Below are 19,195 nucleotides of genomic sequence, written 5' to 3'. Positions count from 1 at the left end.
AAAGTTAATGGGCCTTCCTTCCATCTTTCCCATTAGAGTATGAGATCTTTTTAGAACAAGGATTTTTTTCTTTCTTTCTTTCTCCAGTCCTTAAGATAATACCTAATGCATCCTAGGTGATTAATAAGTGCTTGCTAACTTGGTTTGGTTGACTATGAGTGAAATAGCCTCAAGATAGCAAGAAGTAGAGATATCCAAGAACATAAACAAAAGAAAGGTGGAAAAGATTTGTGAAAATTATTATAAGAACTGTTTTTCTCTATTACTTGTGGTAGAATATTCTTATACTGTGACCTAATAACATGACTGCTTTTTATATGCTGATGGGGAAGAGGTTCTTAATCTGGTGCCCAAGGAAAGATTTCAAGGGGTTCATGAATTTAAATTTTTTTGATAACAATTTCAATATATCTGGTTTCCTTTGCAATCCAATGTATTTTGCCTATTTTATGCATTTAAAAACATTCTGAAAAGGGATTGACAGATCAACTGGCAAGGGGCTCTGCAACACAATATCAATATTTATGTTATCCCTGTATAGAGATACCTTTCCGGGCCCCAAGAAACTCCTCAGAAATAGAACTTTGGCTAGGCACCTTTGAGTCTGAAAATAATCTGACAGGACCCAAATGCTTGACTCTGGGGTTCACAGATATACCATAAATTTGTCTAAGATTCACAAAGCACCCTTGTTAGCCTAATTATCTCGCTATATCTGCAAAATTCCTGCTTCCTCCCAGGACTGTCTCCCCTTCCCCATATGTGGCTGGAACCATAAGGTAGTAAATTGAACTCCCTCAAAGCTGTGGGAAGCTTGTGAATATGTGACTCCCTCCATCTCAGGAAACATGTTCAGACATAATACAAAGACCCTGACCATTTCCCACTCTGTCTAGTCCCCTATCTATACTGAACCATATATTTGTAGTAGTATGACAAGACAATATATCTAACTGCTGTCTTTGCTTCTGTATCCTGCTTGCTCTCAGTACCCCCCCCCCCACTAAAATACTATAAAAACCCTATCCCCTGAACACTCAGGTACTGAGGTACTGTCTGATTTGGGTATTCTTTATCCCCAGGCAGTCACCAGGAAATTAAAGATCTCCAAACTTATCAAATTTTGGTCTCCGTCTTGCTCTTTGGGTTCAGCAATATACAATATATCTAAATGATTGAAGGATACAAAGATATGGTGGGGGGGGCGATTTAGACTTTATAGATACTGAAAAAATAGATTGAGAATATAAACTATATGCCTACTATACCATCTATTATATTCAAAATCTTTATATTCCATTCATACAAAAACTGAAGGCATCCTTGAAGAAGAAATTTTGAGGGAATGAATAGGTTTTCCAAAGTGATATTTAACAATGGACCACATCTTACAATTTAGCAACATTACAATTAATTGAAAATTATAGAGAATATTAAATTCTATTATGCTTGTGGTATTTGTTAATTGACCTAAAAACTGCTTCTGTAGAACAAAATGTTTTCTTCAGCAAGGTATCTTCTATCCAGAGAAGCATCAAGATTCTTTGGAATTATTAAGGATAGAATTAACCCTGATTAATGACCATTTTAGAGAAATATCAAGTGAGTCATAAAACAGATATATACTAAATAAAAGTATTTGCAATTGTGATGAAGATTCAACACAGTGTTCAAGGCTGAAGAGAAATTCCCCCCAAATGAAGAAGACTTCCTGATATACTGGTTTTTAGATGGATTTTGTGTTGATTGTAGAAGTTCCTAGAACATTGCTGAACCTCTTGGAAGAGATCTGTAATCACTCAAAGAAGTTTGGCCTGTCTGTGTATAGAAAGACCAAGTAGATGAAGAAAGTCTATTACTTTGATTGAAATATAGATTTGGATGAATAATCTACAGAACTTGCCTAAAAGTAGATACATCTGAGACAAAAGATAAATTGATAAGTTGACTCAGAGTTAAATAAGATGAGAAGAGAAGGGGGGAATGGCCTTCAGAAAACTGCAGTTACTTTAGTGACCCCAGGCATTCTATGAAAACAAAGACCCATTTTTAAAAATGCCAACAATCTACCAGCATTGCAAGACATGGAATGCAAAAATCTCTAAGAATTAAAAATGAATATTACATAGAGGCAATGGAGAGGCTCATGATGGGTCTCAGTAGGCTGCAACTTAGCATGCTAGAGAAAAGAAGAAATAAAAATACTCATCAAGGAATTGTAGATAGAGAATAGGGATCACAGGTCCTTTTGAGATTTCAAAAGAAAATACATTCTAGCAACATCTGGTAGACCCATTGTCCTTAGGATGTGGGAAAGATATGGATGAGTGCCACAGGGTAGGCAGGCATGAATAAAATATGCTTTATTGGAATGAACAGTCAAATAAATTTGCTAACAGTTCCATTTGAGTCACTTGGATACTGTTAGAGATTGTAGATTCCTCTTCTCTAAAAACTTGAAAAACAGGTCATCCCAGCTGTGAGTGGTACCTGGAAGCAAAGGAAGGGACAAGATGATCTCCCTCTGTAAACTATGATAAACATGCTAAAGGGTAGAAGGATGAACTGGAACTAGATGATTTTGAAATGAATAATCAGCTCTCAGGAAAATTGCATAAAACTGGTAAAACTTCAATTTAGTAACTTTCCACCTCTGCTCTGTTTTTCTTACCTCTTGAATATACATTCTTACCTACTCAACTTAAAGTACTTATCCTAGCTCTTAAATAGATGTTAATCCCAGCAAAGAGCAGGAATCTGGGGTGAGGGTGTGGCAGGTGAAACAGAGCTGAGCCTTACCTCTGATGCAAAGGCACATACACTAAATGCCTGTCAACAGAGGTGAGGCTCAGCTTTGTCTCCCCTGCCATCCCCTCATTGCTTGTCCCTGGACTGTTAATGTATAATTAAGGTGTTTATTTATAATGAAAGATGGGGAAGGTCTTTAAGGTTTTTTTCCTCCTCTATTAGTTCATGAAATCAGAAATCAGCAAGATGTTATATTCCAAAGAACGCTAAGAAAGAGGAAAACCAAAAAATATTTATAACAAGTATTTCCAGATTGGCAAAAACCTGAAAACCAAGGGGATGGTCATCTATTAGAGAATTGCTAGATAAATTAAGGTATATGCAGGTAGGTAATGAAATAATATTATGAAAGGAATTGTTGACTTCTTGAATGGTCTTCAGCAAAATAGTCTCAAAGCAAATAGAAAAAGTTGAAGCATCCCAAGTGCATTAAAGGATAAAACTGTATAGAGGATATCAAACAAAAGCAGGAAAATTTATATGAACTGATAAAGATTAAAGTAAGGAGAGCCAGATAATATTGTAAAGAAAAACAACTTTGAAAGACTTATGAGCTCATCAACAAAATATCTATCCATGATTCCAGAGGATCAATTTTGAAGAGAAATGATAGACTCAGGGTACAGAATATGACATACATTTTTTGGACATGACCAATGTTGGGGGTTTTACTTGACAGTGTATATTTGTTAGAAGAGTTTTGCTTCTTTCCTTTTCCCCTTTTTCTTTTTTTATCCAAAGGAGAGAGAAAAATTAGATTTCATTTATTGAAAAAAATTAAAATTAAATTGAAAAAGGAAATGTAAAATACATTTGGGGAAACTTTCCAACATGGTGGATTTTTTCAAGCAACAAAACAATATCCATCCAGAAAAATTAATCAACCATGTTCATATAAAAGTACACAGTTGTATATTAGCAGTTCTTATTTTATAACAGTTAAGAAATGGGAGTGGGGTGGCTAGGTGATGCAGTGGATAGAGCACCGGCCCTGGAGTCAGTAGTACCTGAGTTCAAATCTTACCTCAGACACTTAATAATTATCTAGCTGTGTGGCCTTGGGCAAGCCACTTAACCCCATTTGCCTTGCAAAAACCTAACAAAAACCAGTTAAGAAATGGAAATTCTACAATTCTGCATCAATTCTACAAGCTGTAAAATGATTGTAATGGAATATTATTATGCTATAAGAAATGACAGGCAGGCTGATTTCAGAAAAACCTGGAAAGACTTACATGAACTGAAGCATAGTAAAGTTAACTGAACCAGGAGAACATTGTACACAGCAATGCCAATGTTGTTGATGAAGAACTGTGAATGACTTATTTATTCTCAACAATACAATGATCTAGGACAATTCCAAAGGGTGGTATACTATATGCCTCCAGGAAAGAACTGATATTGCTTGAATACATGTTATTTTCACTTTCAGTTTTTTCTTTTATTCAAGCCTTCTTGTACAAAATGACTAATATAGAAATGTTTTACAGAATTATACATGTATAACCTGTATCTGATTGTTTATCATCTTGGGGGGGAGAGGAGAAAGGGAAGGATAGAATTAAAATGTTAAAAAATTGGGGGTAAAAGCAGTTACAGCATTTCGTTACTGAATAGTTTTTAAGTTAATGACTCAGAATGCTGATTATTAATAACTTGTACCCCATTAATTCTCTGAAACTGGGGCTGGGGGTTGGGGGATCTCAACATTCAATCAAACACAACCCAATTCTAGCTCCAAGTTTACAATACTAAGGATGGCTCTTAACTAGCTGTGATGTGAGTATTTCATCAAATAATTGATGATGATGTTGATGTTTGTCCTTTATCCTCAAAGAACATCATGACATCAGAGAAGTGATGACATGGACAAGCACATGAATTAGATTTGAGTGAGGGGGTGCTGTGCTAAATTGCCAACTCACTTTGTCTTCCAATGCCATCTGGTCCCAGTGGTCAGATCTGAATCAGGATGATGGAGATGGCCCTGGATGCAAGGCAATCAGGGTTAAGTGACTTGCCCAAGGTCATACAGCCAGTAACTGTCAAGTGTCTGAGGCAGGATTCAAACTCTGGTCCTCTTGATTCCAAGGTCAATGCTCTATTGTGCCACCTAGTTGCCCTTTTAATTAAAGAGACAGAACTTTCACAGAACCAACTTGGGATAGAAATAGGGGAAGCTCATAGCCAGAAATTTTAGAGGGTAAGGCCTTACTGACCTCCCTGTTAATTTTAAACCTAGATAAGCAAGGTTTTTTAAAAATATTTTTTCCTAAAAATTCATAAAGAGCATTTTGGGGACAGGTGGTTTCATTTGGCTCTTATATGCTATCATTAATATGACTCAGTTTCCAACACATTTTATATATGCCATCTCATTTAATTCTCTCATATTGTGAGGAAGGTGCTATTATTTTGCATATGAGGAAATCAAGACTAAGAGATATTAAGTGACTTGCCCAGGGTCACAGAGCTAGTGTCTAAAATAAGATTTGAGCTCAGGTCTTCCTGATTGCAAGTCCTAGCACTCTTATGCACTGTACTTACCTACTTGCCAATTCAATAAATTAGTTGGCCAGAAAGTGTCCAGAGGAGGGGAGCAAATTTTGTGAAGGACCCTTAGACCATGCTTTATGAAATTCAATTAAAATAATGAAGGATTCTTAGTCTGGAAAAGAGAAGGCTCAGGGGAACAAGAGAGCTATGTTCAAGTATATGAAAGATTATGACATGGGAAAGGGGTCAGATTTATACTATCAGTCCCAGAGAGCAGAACCAGGAGCAAATAGTAGAAGCTTCAAGGAACTAACTTCAGGCTTGATGTCAGGGAAAACTTTCAACACTTACTGCTGCCTTGAGAAGGAGTGGGTCCAATTTTTGTGATACATTCTAGTGGGGGATAACTCTTAGGTATGGGCTGGACTACAGCATTTACTAGGATCCCTTCCACTTCTAGAATTCTGTGATTCTATTATAAGAGGAATATAAATACCCTGACACCTATCTCTGGGTTTTTGTAGTGTTTTGTTTGTCTGCAACAATTCACTCCCATCAAACAGACTTCCCTCAGAGCTGTAATTTCCCTAGAAAAATGGTTCATTGACATAACTGGGGTTTTTGGTGTCCAGTGAAAATACCATGAAAAGCTTTGGCAGATTGGCAACAGAGTACTGTCTTTGGGGATGGGGTGTTGGTGGAGGGAGTTAGAAACCATGGTTACTAAAGGCAAGCATCAGAATACCCTTGGTATGATTTGAAATTTCTGTAATAATTTTTTTGTTTGCATATGAATATTTATTGTTTTCAATTATTTTGTGGAAAAAAGTTGATTTATTAATAGAGGATCTGAGATTAAATCTCAAATTTTGTATAAATTTCTAATCTCTCTTAGCCTCAATTTCTTCACCTATAAAATGAGAAGGTTAAACTGGACAGCTTCTACAACTTCTTCTAACTTTCAGTCTATCAATCCTATGAACCTTCATGTCCTTTTTATCCTATTTTTATAAAAAAAAATTATTTAAGGCAATGGGGTTAAGAGTGACTTGCCCAAAGTCACACAGCTAAGCAATTATTAAGTGTCTGAGGCTGAATTTAAACTCAAGTCCTCCTGATTCCAGGGAAGGTACTCTATCTGCACCTCCTAACTGCCCCCTATCCTTCATGACCTTTGACTATTTCCTGGGAAATGGCCCTTTCCCTTTGATATTTGTATTAACTCCTTACAGGATTAAGTTATGGATTTTTTTTTCAGTGATACTTGATGCAAATATTCTTGCATTGGACAATTCTCATTCTCTATCAATTTTATTTATGCAAAAGCTTTTCAAATTTGTGCCATTAAAATGACTTATTCCGTCTATTATGATGACCTCTATCCCTTGTTTGGTTAAGATTTCTCTCCACACTATAGTTGTGAATGGAACCTCCTTCCATTCTCCTCAAGTTTTAAAATAATATAACCTTTTATAATCATGTTATGTTTTTGTTTGGAGCTTATTGTGATTTGTGGTATGATTGGTACTCCAGATATTTTACAGATGATAAAACTGTGACCCAAAGAAGTCAAAAATACTTTCCATCTTTATGGAAAAATATCCCATTTCAAACTCAAAACAGTCAACTGTGGAAAAATGAGGTCCAATGAGGTTAATGACTTGACCAAATTCAAACAGTGTGCAAATACTGGGAATTCAGGTTTTCTGTCACATAGGTCAGTACTATTTAAGTCACACCATCTCCAGTGATTTGTCCAAGGACACAGTAGATATTTTAAGAAAACAGTGTCTATCCATTCTAATGTTCAGCTGATCTTTTCTCTTTCAGCTATGGCTTTAAATTCCCAAAACTTATGATCTCATTTGGACAGAGCAAAGACCATCATACCACAGCACTAGCTTTGGAATTCCTGAACATTTTATTCTTTCCCTTGTTTCTAGTAAACATTCCAACACGGAATTCAGAACAGGGATACAGCACAACCTGGTGGCTATATACTTTCCTCCATTGTTGGGGAGTTGGGGGAAGAATATTTAGAGTCAGGGGAATGGGCAGTCTCTATGGCGCTTGAACTACAATCCAAACTCCAATGATGATGAGATAGTCTTTGGTAAATCACTTCATCATTTGATCCTTGAAAATGAAACAGTAATCACTCTTTAAGAATCAGAAATTGTGAAGAAATAAGGTAACTATAACAATTACGATTTCTACAATGATTTAAAGGTCGCAAAGCACTTTACACATATTATCTCATTTGAGTCTCACAACAACCCTGTGAAGATATTGTTTTCCCCCATTTTATACATGAAGAAATTGAGGTTAAGAGGTTAAGTGGTTGTCCTAGGCCACAAAGTTCAATAGTGACTGGGGAAGGATTCAAACTCAAGTCTTCCTAACTCTAAGTTCACCAGTCTAAACACTGAACCCTCTAAGATGCCAAATATAATCATCATAAGCATAGCTATCACATAGTGTGTTTGGAGGGGAGGGGGCACATTTTCCTTAGGAGACTGAAAATGTTAAATTACTGCATAAGACTTTAGGCATGTCTTATTAAAAAAAAACCATAGTTTTTTCTTTTAAATGATATTTTATTTTTTCCAGTTGCACGTAAAGACAATTTTTAACATTCATTTTATTTTATTATTTTTTTTAGGTTTTTTTCAAGGCAAATGGGGTTAAGTGACTTGCCCAAGGCCACACAGCTAGGTAATTATTAAGTGTCTGAGGCTGGATTTGAACTCAGGCACTCCTGACTCCAGGGCTGGTGCTCCATCCACTGTGCCACCTAGCCGTCCCTAACATTCATTTTATAGATAAAATTTTGAGTTCCAACTATTCCTCCTTCTCCTTTCCCTTTGCTAAGATAGTAAGCAATTTTATATAGGTTATATAGAAAGACTTCATTTTTCCCAGAATGTTTGGAACAATGAGAAGTTACTCATTGAGAGAAGTTTCTAAGAGTCCATTTACTATACAGTTTTGTGACTGTTTGGTAATTATATTATAGGGAGATAAGGGTTAGGAGGTGAGGAGAAAGAGCTAATCAATCAAGTGTTGGTAGAGGAAACTTCTTCCCTGAAAGTTCCCTATGTCAATAAAATCACAAGTGAATTGATAATTAATTTTTGAAATTATAAAATTATGAAATGGGGCAGACCTGCCCAGTTCATTTAGTTACTCACTGGGAAAGACTGTGATGGCAGTGGGAAATGGTTTGTGATCACTTTAATAACCACAGAGGGTATAGGGGGAAACAGTACTGAAAGTATGAGGGCAAGTGGGGAAAGAGGTATGTGGGCAGAGTCTGTGGGGTGAGAAGATAGGGTGGTATCAAGACAGGCAGGGTGAGGAAGAGGAGGAGGAAGGGTTGAGACACTTACCTAGCCTCTAATTGGAGTTGGGAGCACTTGAGCAGCATGGACCTTTAGGGGATGGGAAAGTGCTCAGAGAGCAGGAATTTCAGGGCTCATTTTTATAGAGTTTATTTGTTTGTTTTTGGAAAACAGACTAAAAAATAGATCATTAGCAAATTCAAATCATTTCAGAGTTTTCAGTAAAACTTAAGAGTAAACACATCCACATCAACTGAAAAAGAACACCATTTGGTATTCTGCTACTCTTACTGTCCATTGCTGGAACTCACATAACATTCCATGGGTCAGAAGGCCCTGACTGCAAAGCTTAGATGACTTCTGCTAATTCAGTATATATTGATTATGTCATGCAATTGTAAATTATGCCCCTTTTATCTTTGAGGCAATTTGTTTATAACTTCCAGGTTTCCCTTTGCAATCTTATTTTTTGCTATTGCCCCTTTACATTGACTATTTAGAAGGTTACTTTAATGACTAGAAGGGGTTGGGGAGTAGTCAGGAGAATGAGAACAAGATTTGATTCTAAAACTAGTCATTAAAGAATGTACAGGGTTTGATACCAAGTATACTAATGATGACAACATAGTTTCTGATCTCAAGGAATTTATAATCTAATAGGAGACCTATGCCATTGTACATCAATAAATATGCAGATTTAAAATGTGATAAACAAAAGTAAATTCCAAACAAAGAACTTTTGGAAATTCTGGAAATGGAGAGATCATTTACAGTTTATGTAAATATTCTAAATCTGGGGTCTATGGAACTATTTTTTAAAAAATATTTTGATAACTGTATTTTTATATATTGGCTTCCTTTGTAATCTTATGCATTTCATTTTATACATTTGAAAACATTATTTTGAGAAGGTATCTATAAGCTTTACCAGACTACCAAAGGAATCCATTAGATAAAAAAAAGATGAAGAACCCCTGACCTAGGAATTGGGAATTCTTCATGGAGTAGGTAACATCTGACCTTGGCCTAAAGAGAAAGAGGATTTCATTAGGGAGGCAGGGCAAGAAGAGATAATAGTTTATATTTTCATTTGTCTTATGGGTGGGGAGAAATACGTTAGCTTTGTCCCTATGCAAGTTAGGTCAGTTTTCCTGTAAAAGTTATTGAAATCAAACCTACAAGAAAGCAAAGTTGGAAAATTTTGAGCACAATGTTTAATATTTATTATATATTCTTCCTTGAGACAAAAATTTATTGTTTCATATTATAAATCCTGAATGTTAAAAAAATAAAATAATAAAATATATAGCAAAAAATTTATTGAAACCATCCTTGAGGCTTAATTGACTCAGTGGATTATGGTTAAATAATTGATCTTCTTTGCCTGAGTACAAAGCTCCAGATGATCTCTAATGGTCGTTGACAGACAACCACGGGCAATTCAGAGGATGAGGAGCTTGCCTCAACTGAATCAACTCTAGGTGATCTCAATGCACATCCCTTTTGAATACCTTTCTCCTTTTATGGTTAAATAAGTCTTTTGCTAACTGTTGAATTACTTAAAAGTGTCTCATTTCATTCTAGTATTCTACTGTTAGACATAAGCTACAAGAAGACCAACCTGAGTCAGACCCAATCCAGAACCAGCTGGAATAGAGAGCATGACAAAGAGAAGACATGAAAGGTTTCAGGCAGATTGTAGAAGGCTTTAAATGCCAAATTGATGAATTGGTTTCATAGAGAAAACTCAACCTTTCTGAAAGGGGAAAGGACTTTTCTCTACTTAGGCCAAGAGAACTCTACAGGGCCTATTGTGGTGGTAGCTACAGGGCCAGATGTCAACCCCAGCACAGAACTGGAGTGCCTGAGACAGAGAGGCAAGAGGTGAGCTTTCATTCTACAAAGGGGAAAAAACATAAGTAAACAAGTAAGTAGAAAATTTATATAGAATAAGTACAAAGAATTTGGTGGTGGGCTGTTGGAGAGATAATGACATCTGGGGAGAAGAATAAAGGCCTCTTAGAGGAGATAGTGCCCAAGATGTGGTTTGAAGGAAGCCACACTTTTAGAAGATAAAGTTGATGAGGGAGGGCATTCAATTGGTGACTACTATTATTAGGGAACTCAGAAATTAGCTCCCATATGTCTCACTTATTTTCTCTGCTCTATGACTAAAATCTTTCTCTGTTCTTTAAGCCTTGTGATATCTGGATACCCTACAAGGAAAGACACCAACACCCTGGTTAATATCTGATAGTGAAGTTCTCAGATTGTCGATGTGAGGATATTAAGTCATAACATACCTGGGTCTTTTGTTTCATGCTGGTGCCTTTGACATGAGAGTTTACAAACATGTAGCTTTTTCACGGGGTATACATAGAACCTAGTTTTTCTGTCCTACAAAGGTAATAGACCTATATATGTTGCAAATGAATCCTTATATTTGCATTTTAGAAAGGATCATGTGTTTCTTAAACTCTTATTATCATGAAACAGCCAGCTGAATGTAGAATGAAGATTCATTTTCATTCAGTATTCAATAATACTTAATAATGTCTTCTGTATAATGTTCCATGGAGCCTGTCCACTGGGGAAACATGTTAAATAAGACAAGGTTCTCTGCTCTTGGGGCAGTTAAATGGCATAATGGATAGAGTGCCAGACCTGGAGTCAGGAAGCTTCATCTTACTGAGTTCAAATCTGGCTTCAGACACTTACTAGTTTTGAGATGCTGGACCAGCCTTCACCCTGTTTGCCTCAGTTTCTTCATCTGTCAAACAAACTGGAAAAGGAAATGACAAACCTCTCCACTATCTTTGTCAAGAAAACCTCAACTGGAGTCACAAAGAATAGGCCACACGACTGAAAATAACTGAGCAAGAACAACGCTACCTTTGTTGACTTACAATCTATATAGGGATATCACATAGACACAAAATATTACATGAAGAAGAAGGGTATATATACATCAACCATAACTACATTAATGAAGTAGAAACAGTGCTTTATAAAAAAGTCTGATGGGAAAGAACTCAGAACAGAATTAGGATACTAATTCTGTTATTTTCAGATCATCCATCCAGACTCTCAACATTCCAATGCCAAGATCTCTGGATATTGCATTTTCAGGGGGCACATGAGGGCAAAAGCAGGTGTCCTGAGGCTTTTCATTAGTCTCTTTTCCTTTCTATGCATGTCTCCAGTTACTCCAGTATTCAGTGGCCTGTTCTGGCCAGGGATCAAAGGATTCTTTGTTTACTGGGCAGAGATTATCTCTGAAAAGGATCACAGCTTTATAGAGTGAATCCCTTGTATTTATACTGGCAGGTCAATAACCTACTCTCCATCTTCCATGAGTTTAAAGAATGTCTTTCCCCATGCAGGTGCCTGTTTTCTCTTTAGTCTAACCTTCTGGCTATTTCTTCATTCAACACAGGGAGAACTAGTAACTCATTAGTAGACATGTCCATTCACTTTTGTTTCATTAGAAACACTGGAATGAATTACTTTTACAGAGAGTGTACAACAGTATCTGATACCTCCCCAAATTATCCACAAAATAATGTACAATTTTTAAATTGCCACAGAGATCAGTAGATATTCTCAAAACCAAAAACCAGCATTGAGGATCCAGCTTTACTATCATGCTACAATTTTCTAATGACTGGACAAGCATGGTGCTATTTTAGCTTTATCTCAATCACAATGTACCATAATTATTCATCAATGATAACAATAACATTGAAGTCTAAAGACATCATACCTACTATAGTATAAAAGGTATAGTAAAACATTCTGTTTGCTCAGAAAGAGATTCAGGGGAGAAAAAATTTTTAACTGTAAATTACAACTTTAAAACGAAGGAAAATAGACATGTTAAATAAAAATGTTTTGAATATACTAGCAAGGTCAGGGGATGAAGTTTCAGTTTGGCTTAACCTTCAAGACAGAGTCAAAACATACACAAAAATTTCAAAAATGTAGAAGTATCCTAAACAATTACAGTGTCCCAAATATCCCCAAACATTTACCGAGTTTGGATTTCAGAACTACCCATCACAATGCTCCGAATCCCTTCTGAAATGAATCTCTCCCCTTAAGACAAAAAGCATTTAAAATTTGGTATCACAGTGAGAACAAGGACAATTTAGGCTCTTTGTTTTAGATGTTAAAATAATATTCGAAGTCATCTATTTACTTAAAGAAAAAAGCCCCAGATCATCAAGAAACTATCAGGTGACAAAATAGTCTAAAATACAGCAAAAACAACCATTATTCAAGTTACCTTCTTCCAAGTAGCTGAGAAGGACAGAACAGTACAGTGGAAGAGTATGCTAGATTTGATATCAGAGGATCTGTATTCAAATCCTGACTCTGCTACTTACTATGTGATCGTGGGCAGCTCATTTAGCCTGAGTTGGACTTATTTACAAAATGATAGGGTGTGTGTTTATATGTGTGTGTGTGTGTGTGTCTCATTGTATCTGTGTCAATGTCTGTGTCTATGTGTCTGTGTGTATGTTGTGTGTATTAGATGGTCTTTAAGATACCTTCCATCTCTAAATCCATGTAACCAAGGAAGGGAAGGAAGAAGAGAATAAGCATTTATACAGTGTCTACTATGTATTAGGCACTATGCTAAGGACATAGGTTCTCAGTGTTATCAGGTAAAGGGGGTATACAACTGCTCTCTGTCTCAAGGTGTAATGGGACCTGCTACTGATGATTGCTGTGACTTAAGACTGTGACAATCAGTGTTTATTGTCACCAGATGGATGAGTCCCCTAAAGTCTTACAGCCAGAGCTGTGATATCCCCATAAAACTGTAAGAGAGTAATATCTCATTGAGTATTATGTGGCTACATCCCCATTAGCTCTTTAAAATTAAGATTGGTTCTTGCATCAATCAGAGATTCAAAGTCTAACAACTTGTTTTCCTTTATATTTTTGATCCCAGAGGGTATTTTCCATAAAAATATTAATATTCTACCTAAAAGCTAAAGGATCATGGATGGCTTCTAAATAGCTTTGCCTAAATTTTCTCAAAAAGTTGTTCCCTCAGGAGACCCAAGAGAAACCTTTGATACCTAAAAGGTGACATCAGTGTGGCATTTTCTCATGAAGCCTGATTATGTCTGTTCCTATTCACTGTTGAACTCTACTACTTCTCTTCAGAAGGGCATGTAAAGAAAGCTGTTCCTCCTTCTCCCCACCATTATTCCATTAGAGTAATTACTCCTTGAGGGTAAGGATGTTTTAATCACCTGTCCTTTCTTTGAATCACCTGTCCTTAGAACAATGTACTAAGCCCATAGTTAATAATTAAATATTTGTTGGATTGGTTGACTGGGTACAACCTCTGAACTTGACTTGGAGAAGTCATAGAAGTGAGCTATTGACTTTGTTAAAGTTTTTAAAGACTTCTGGAAATTCATCTCTGTGAAAGGCTGGGCAAAGAGGCAGCTGGGTCATTGATCCACTTGGCTGACCAACCCTTCATGAGTCTTGTAACCAGAGCATACCCAGCTACTTGAAACCACTCAACCTGACCAAAATAGACCATGTGAGGGTCATGTGGTTGACATCTAATATTCCACTCTCCTTCAAGAATGTGTAAACAATTTCTAACCAGGGTAATGATCACTTGTGTCTGGGAGGGGATGCCCTTTGTGTTATGGAACACATCAAAGAAGCTCTGAAAATTAAAACCCTAAATAACAAACTGATTTGGTCATCCACTATAGTGAATATATGCTAAATGAATTTGATGAATTGGTGTAGATAATTTTAAAAAATTATTATTAATCTATGGAATAAAATGTTTTCATAACATAGTACAATAAAAAGATTTTACATGAAACTGCAAATTTATTATACATGACTTGTTATTAATTTCAAATACATAACAAAATTATCATATAAATTTCTTTTTGTCTTCCCCACCCTAGAGATGTCTACCATTTCATACAAATAGCTAAGTGTATATATGTATTGTATATTTATATAAATGTAAAATTATTCTATGCATACTTTTGTTTGTTAGTTCTTTCTCTGAATGCAGATGGTATCTTTCTTCATATGTTCTTTAGAGTTAATATGGGCATTTATAATAGACAAAATCACAATCACTTAAAGTCATTCTTAAAATAATATTGCTGTTACTGTATACAATGTTTTCTTGATTCTGTTCATTTTGCTACATTATTCTGTGCAGGTACACATACTTTTAAAATTTTTTATTAGCATCATAAACTCCCTATATTAATACTAATCAGCACCTGCTTTGGAACTTTTAGTTTCAAAAAGTTGCCTAGAGGCATTCAAAAGTTATGTGATTTGCCCAGCATCACACAAATTCTTTACTAAAACATATTAACAATAACAATTTATCTTCTCAGAACCTTTAGTATGAAATCATTCTTTCTCTGCTCTTGTTCCCAGGAGGGATACCAGGATTTTCTTCTAGGTTTTCAAAGCATTTCAGATAGGGCATTAAAATAATATTACCTAAGATAACATTAATTATTGAAACCTATGAAGTACCATAGAGTTTCAAAAATTTTATATACAGTATATGTAGGTAAGACATTTATTCTCACTTAATAAGTGCTTATGGATTGATAGAGATCCTTTTCCAAAGTAGGAGTGATTTGCACAGATCAGTTAGATCACTCTGGCTCCAGTACTAGGGCTGGAGTCAGAAAGTTATGAGTTCAAATTCAGCCTCGATACTTACTAGTTATTTGACTTTGAGCAAGTCACTTAACCTTGTTTGTTTTAGTTTCCTCATCTGTAAAATGAGCTAGAGAATGAAAAGACAAACCACTCCAGTATCTTTGACAAGAAAAATTCCAAAAGGGGTCCTGGAGTCAGAAAATGACTCAAAATGACTAAACAACAACAACAGAGTCAATAAATATTACACATAGGATTTAAATCCAGTCTACCTGACTCTAAGTCCACCTGTTTTTCCATTATACCATACTTCTTCCCTGGTGTCTCTGTTTTCCATGACCACAGGGAAATGAGGATAGAAAATCCAAAATCAGTTAGTTCTCAGTGGGTCAGGGCTGTGGATAGGAAGGAGCAGGTGTATGTAAATGAAAGAGCCTGGTTTAAGGAATGAAGAAGACTTTTTCTTCCCTATCAAAATTATGTCCCAGACTAAGTAAATAATTGCAAGACAATATGAAAATAAAACATAGCATCATTCTAAATTCCAAAATTAAATAACCCAAACTTTAAGGGCTGTGGCTTTTAACTATGACAATTCTAGTTTGATGATAATGTTATAGCCTGAGCAATGGTCTGGAATCATGGAACATTTAGTTCCTACATGGCAACCTTCCTTAACTTCAACCCTTCATCATCCTACAATGTGAGACTGGTTCTTAGGGTCATTTTCCCCAGGAACATCTTCCTAGTTTTGGGCTAGATCATCTTTCCAGGATTAGACCCAGTTGGTTAGGAAACTTTCAGGTATATTCAGGCATGCCAAATAACATTATTATCATCATCATCCCACTTTCATAGAACAATTTTTAAGAAAATTTTAAGAAAATATTTCTTGGAGGATGGAATATTGGATTTGGAATCAGAAAATCTTGAGCTTGAGTCTCAGAGATTTACTGGGTGTGTCACTCTGGATGAGTCACTTACCTTCTTTCAGACTCAATTTCCTCATTTATTAAATGAGAACTCAACTTTAAAATAGCACCAAGCTCAATTTTTGAAAGGACCCAGTAAGATAATGTATATAAAGTACTTTGCAAACCTTAAAAACACTATATAAATGGAAGCTATTATTCTCAATATTTCATGTGAGAGTAATAAAAATTTTGTATAGCTTTTTCTTTATGTATCTTAATAATGCTCTGAAGGAATGTACCAAATAGTGGAATTAATAGATTGATGCAGAATATAATATTCTTATAGTATTATGTTCCAGAAGATCCTACCAAATTTGCAGTAGTCTTTCATTTAACAAAGCTATGTTGTTAAATCAGGGCAGCTAGGAAGTCAGGAAGACTCATCTTCCTGAGTTCAAATCAAGATATAAGATAAGAGTTCAAATCAAGATATAAGATCCTAATCAAGTTAGTTCACCCAGTATCTCAGTTTCCTCATCTGTAAAAATGACTGAAGAAGGAAATGGCAAATCATCTCAGGATGTTTGCCAAAAATACCCTAAATAGACTCACAAAGAGTCAGATATAACTGAAAAACAACTGAACATCAACATACTGTTAAATGGGAAAATCAGATTTAGAGCTGGGAGTGACTTTAAGATCACAATTATGAGGGATAATTTAGTCCAATATTCTCATTTTATAGAAAAGAACATTGAGGAACAGAAATGAGATTTGAGGTCATCAGAAGAGATGATATGTACATTCATAAATGTAGAAAAAGAAAATTGTGATAGGTTAAAATGTTAGCTGTTCTTGTTATTAGACTCCAAATCCAGTGCTCTGTCACAACTTTGGTGCTATGGAAACAGAACCCAGATAACACTGATTAACAAAAGAACTAGGTTACCTCCCCTTCAAAGTTCTTTTTAATCCTATAAGTTTTAGATTTATGAGACATGTGCCAATAGTAGCAGCTGCCTGATGAAAGCAAGCAACTAGAACCTTCTGCCTCTGATTCCAGTAGAGGGCGGCAAGATTTCACTGATCTCCTGTCTGGATACAAAAGAGTCTTTAAAACTGTGCCCTGGGCTTCCAAACATCCTTCTTTGCTTTTGCCAACAGTAATCATTACTTTCTTATCAACAATAACTGCACAAGCTACTATTACGTTGTTCAGAAACTTCACAGACATCCTAGAACTATTCCTACCTAATAAAATAACTATATAGCTACCTAGATCCTTGCATTCCATCACCTCTCACCTGCTTTACTACAATAGCTTTCTAATTTGTCCTCTTGCCTCAAGTCTATCCCTGCTTCAATCCTTTCTCTACACAGTACCAAAGTAATTTTCCTTAAGCTAAGATCTAACTCCATCACTCTCCTACTTAATAAACTTCTGTGGTTCTTCATTACCTCCAAGATCAAATATAAGCTTTTCTGAAATTTAAATCCTTTTATTAACTTGCTCCAATCCAATTTTTTAGGCATATTATGGATTATCCTTCCTCCTATAATTGACATTAGAGCCCAAATGGTTTTCCTGATGTTCTTCATACATAATATTCTAAGTCTCACCTCTGTATTTTTGCAGACTATCCCCAGTTATAGAATATCATTGTTTTGAATATCTAGTACTTATGCAAGACTATCAAGTTTTTAAAGAACTTTACATTTGTTACATCTGAGGTGGATGTTATTATTATTTCCACTTTACAGATGAGGAAATTGAGGTTGAGATCGATTGACTTGCCCAATGTCTCCCTTCTCCCTTGAGAGTCCCAAGTTTCTTTCAAATCTTAGATCAAATTCCACTTTCTATAGGAGACCTTTCCTATTCCCAGTGTTGGCTTCTCAAAATTATATTTTTATATCCTTTTAAAAGTACATATACTCTCTTCTGATGGAATGTAAGTTTCTTGAGAGCAGGGTCAGATTCTTTTTTTTGTCTTTGTATTCTTAACTATCAGATAGTAAGAGTTTCATAAATCCTTCATCAATGAATTTCCTCGTTGGAGACTAGAGAATCTCCTCAATTGATTATTGATATATATATCAAGATATATAAAAGATAATATTGTATTATATTGATAATTCTTTCATAATATTGGTACAAGATATTATCTTATTGGTTATCTCATCATATAACCAAAAAGCTTTTATTTAATGCTTGTTATGGGTCAGGCATTATGCTGGGGTTCTGGAGATGCTAAGACACACGTGAAACAGACCCTACCCTAAAGATGCTTATGATCCATTTGTAGAGATAATATATGAACATATAACAATATTTAAAAAGGCAATATTGATTTTTTATTTTATATATTTGCTTTTCCAACTACATGCAATAGTTGTTTTTAACCAATTATTTTTTGCAAGGTTTTGAGGTTTACAATTTTTCTCCTTCCCTCCCTTCCCTCACCTCTCCCTACAGAAAGCCATCTGATATAAGTCCTATATTTATAACCATGCTAAACACAGATTGGTATTGAGCGTGATGTGAGAGAAGAATCATATACAAATGGAAGAAAGAAAACATTAGAAAGAAAAATGCACATAATACATAAGAAAACTTTTAAAAATTGAAGGTAATAGGTTTTGGTCTTCATTTAAATTCCACAGTTCCTTCTCCGAATATGGATGATATTTTCCATCACAAGTCTTTTAAAATTGTCTTTGATTTTTGTTCTGCTGAAATGAACCCCATGTTGTTGTTGTTAATGTATATAATGTTCTTCTGGTTCTGTTCATATCACTCAGCAATTCATTCAAGTCTTTCCAGGCTTTTCTGAAATCCTATCCTTCATAACTTCTTATATAATGATAGTGTTCATTATTTACAAATACCACAATTTGTTTAGCCCTTCCCCTCAATTTCCAATTCTTTGCCACTACAAAAAAGAATTGCTATGAATATTT

At 35.5% G+C, this 19,195-nt stretch overlaps 1 protein-coding gene across 2 annotated transcripts in view; it reads left to right on the top strand.

Annotated features, from left to right (window-relative positions):
* The window catches only part of GABRR1 (gamma-aminobutyric acid type A receptor subunit rho1), a 118,674-nt gene that overhangs the window by 5,778 nt on the left and 93,701 nt on the right, over positions 1 to 19,195 (top strand). The window contains exon 1 of one of the 2 annotated variants that reach the window (XM_074187136.1): positions 10,360 to 10,529. The exons of the other annotated variant lie outside the window; for it this stretch is intronic. Within the exon in view, the coding sequence (XP_074043237.1) occupies positions 10,369 to 10,529 (161 nt within the window). The 5' untranslated portion in view covers positions 10,360 to 10,368. Of the gene's footprint in view, positions 1 to 10,359; positions 10,530 to 19,195 lie in introns of those variants that run through there. 2 annotated transcript variants of the gene reach the window in all.

The sequence above is a fragment of the Macrotis lagotis genome, chromosome 5 (assembly GCF_037893015.1).
Source record: "Macrotis lagotis isolate mMagLag1 chromosome 5, bilby.v1.9.chrom.fasta, whole genome shotgun sequence".
NCBI classification, from domain to species: domain Eukaryota; kingdom Metazoa; phylum Chordata; class Mammalia; order Peramelemorphia; family Peramelidae; genus Macrotis; species Macrotis lagotis.
This window is presented reverse-complemented; position numbering and strand designations above follow the sequence as displayed.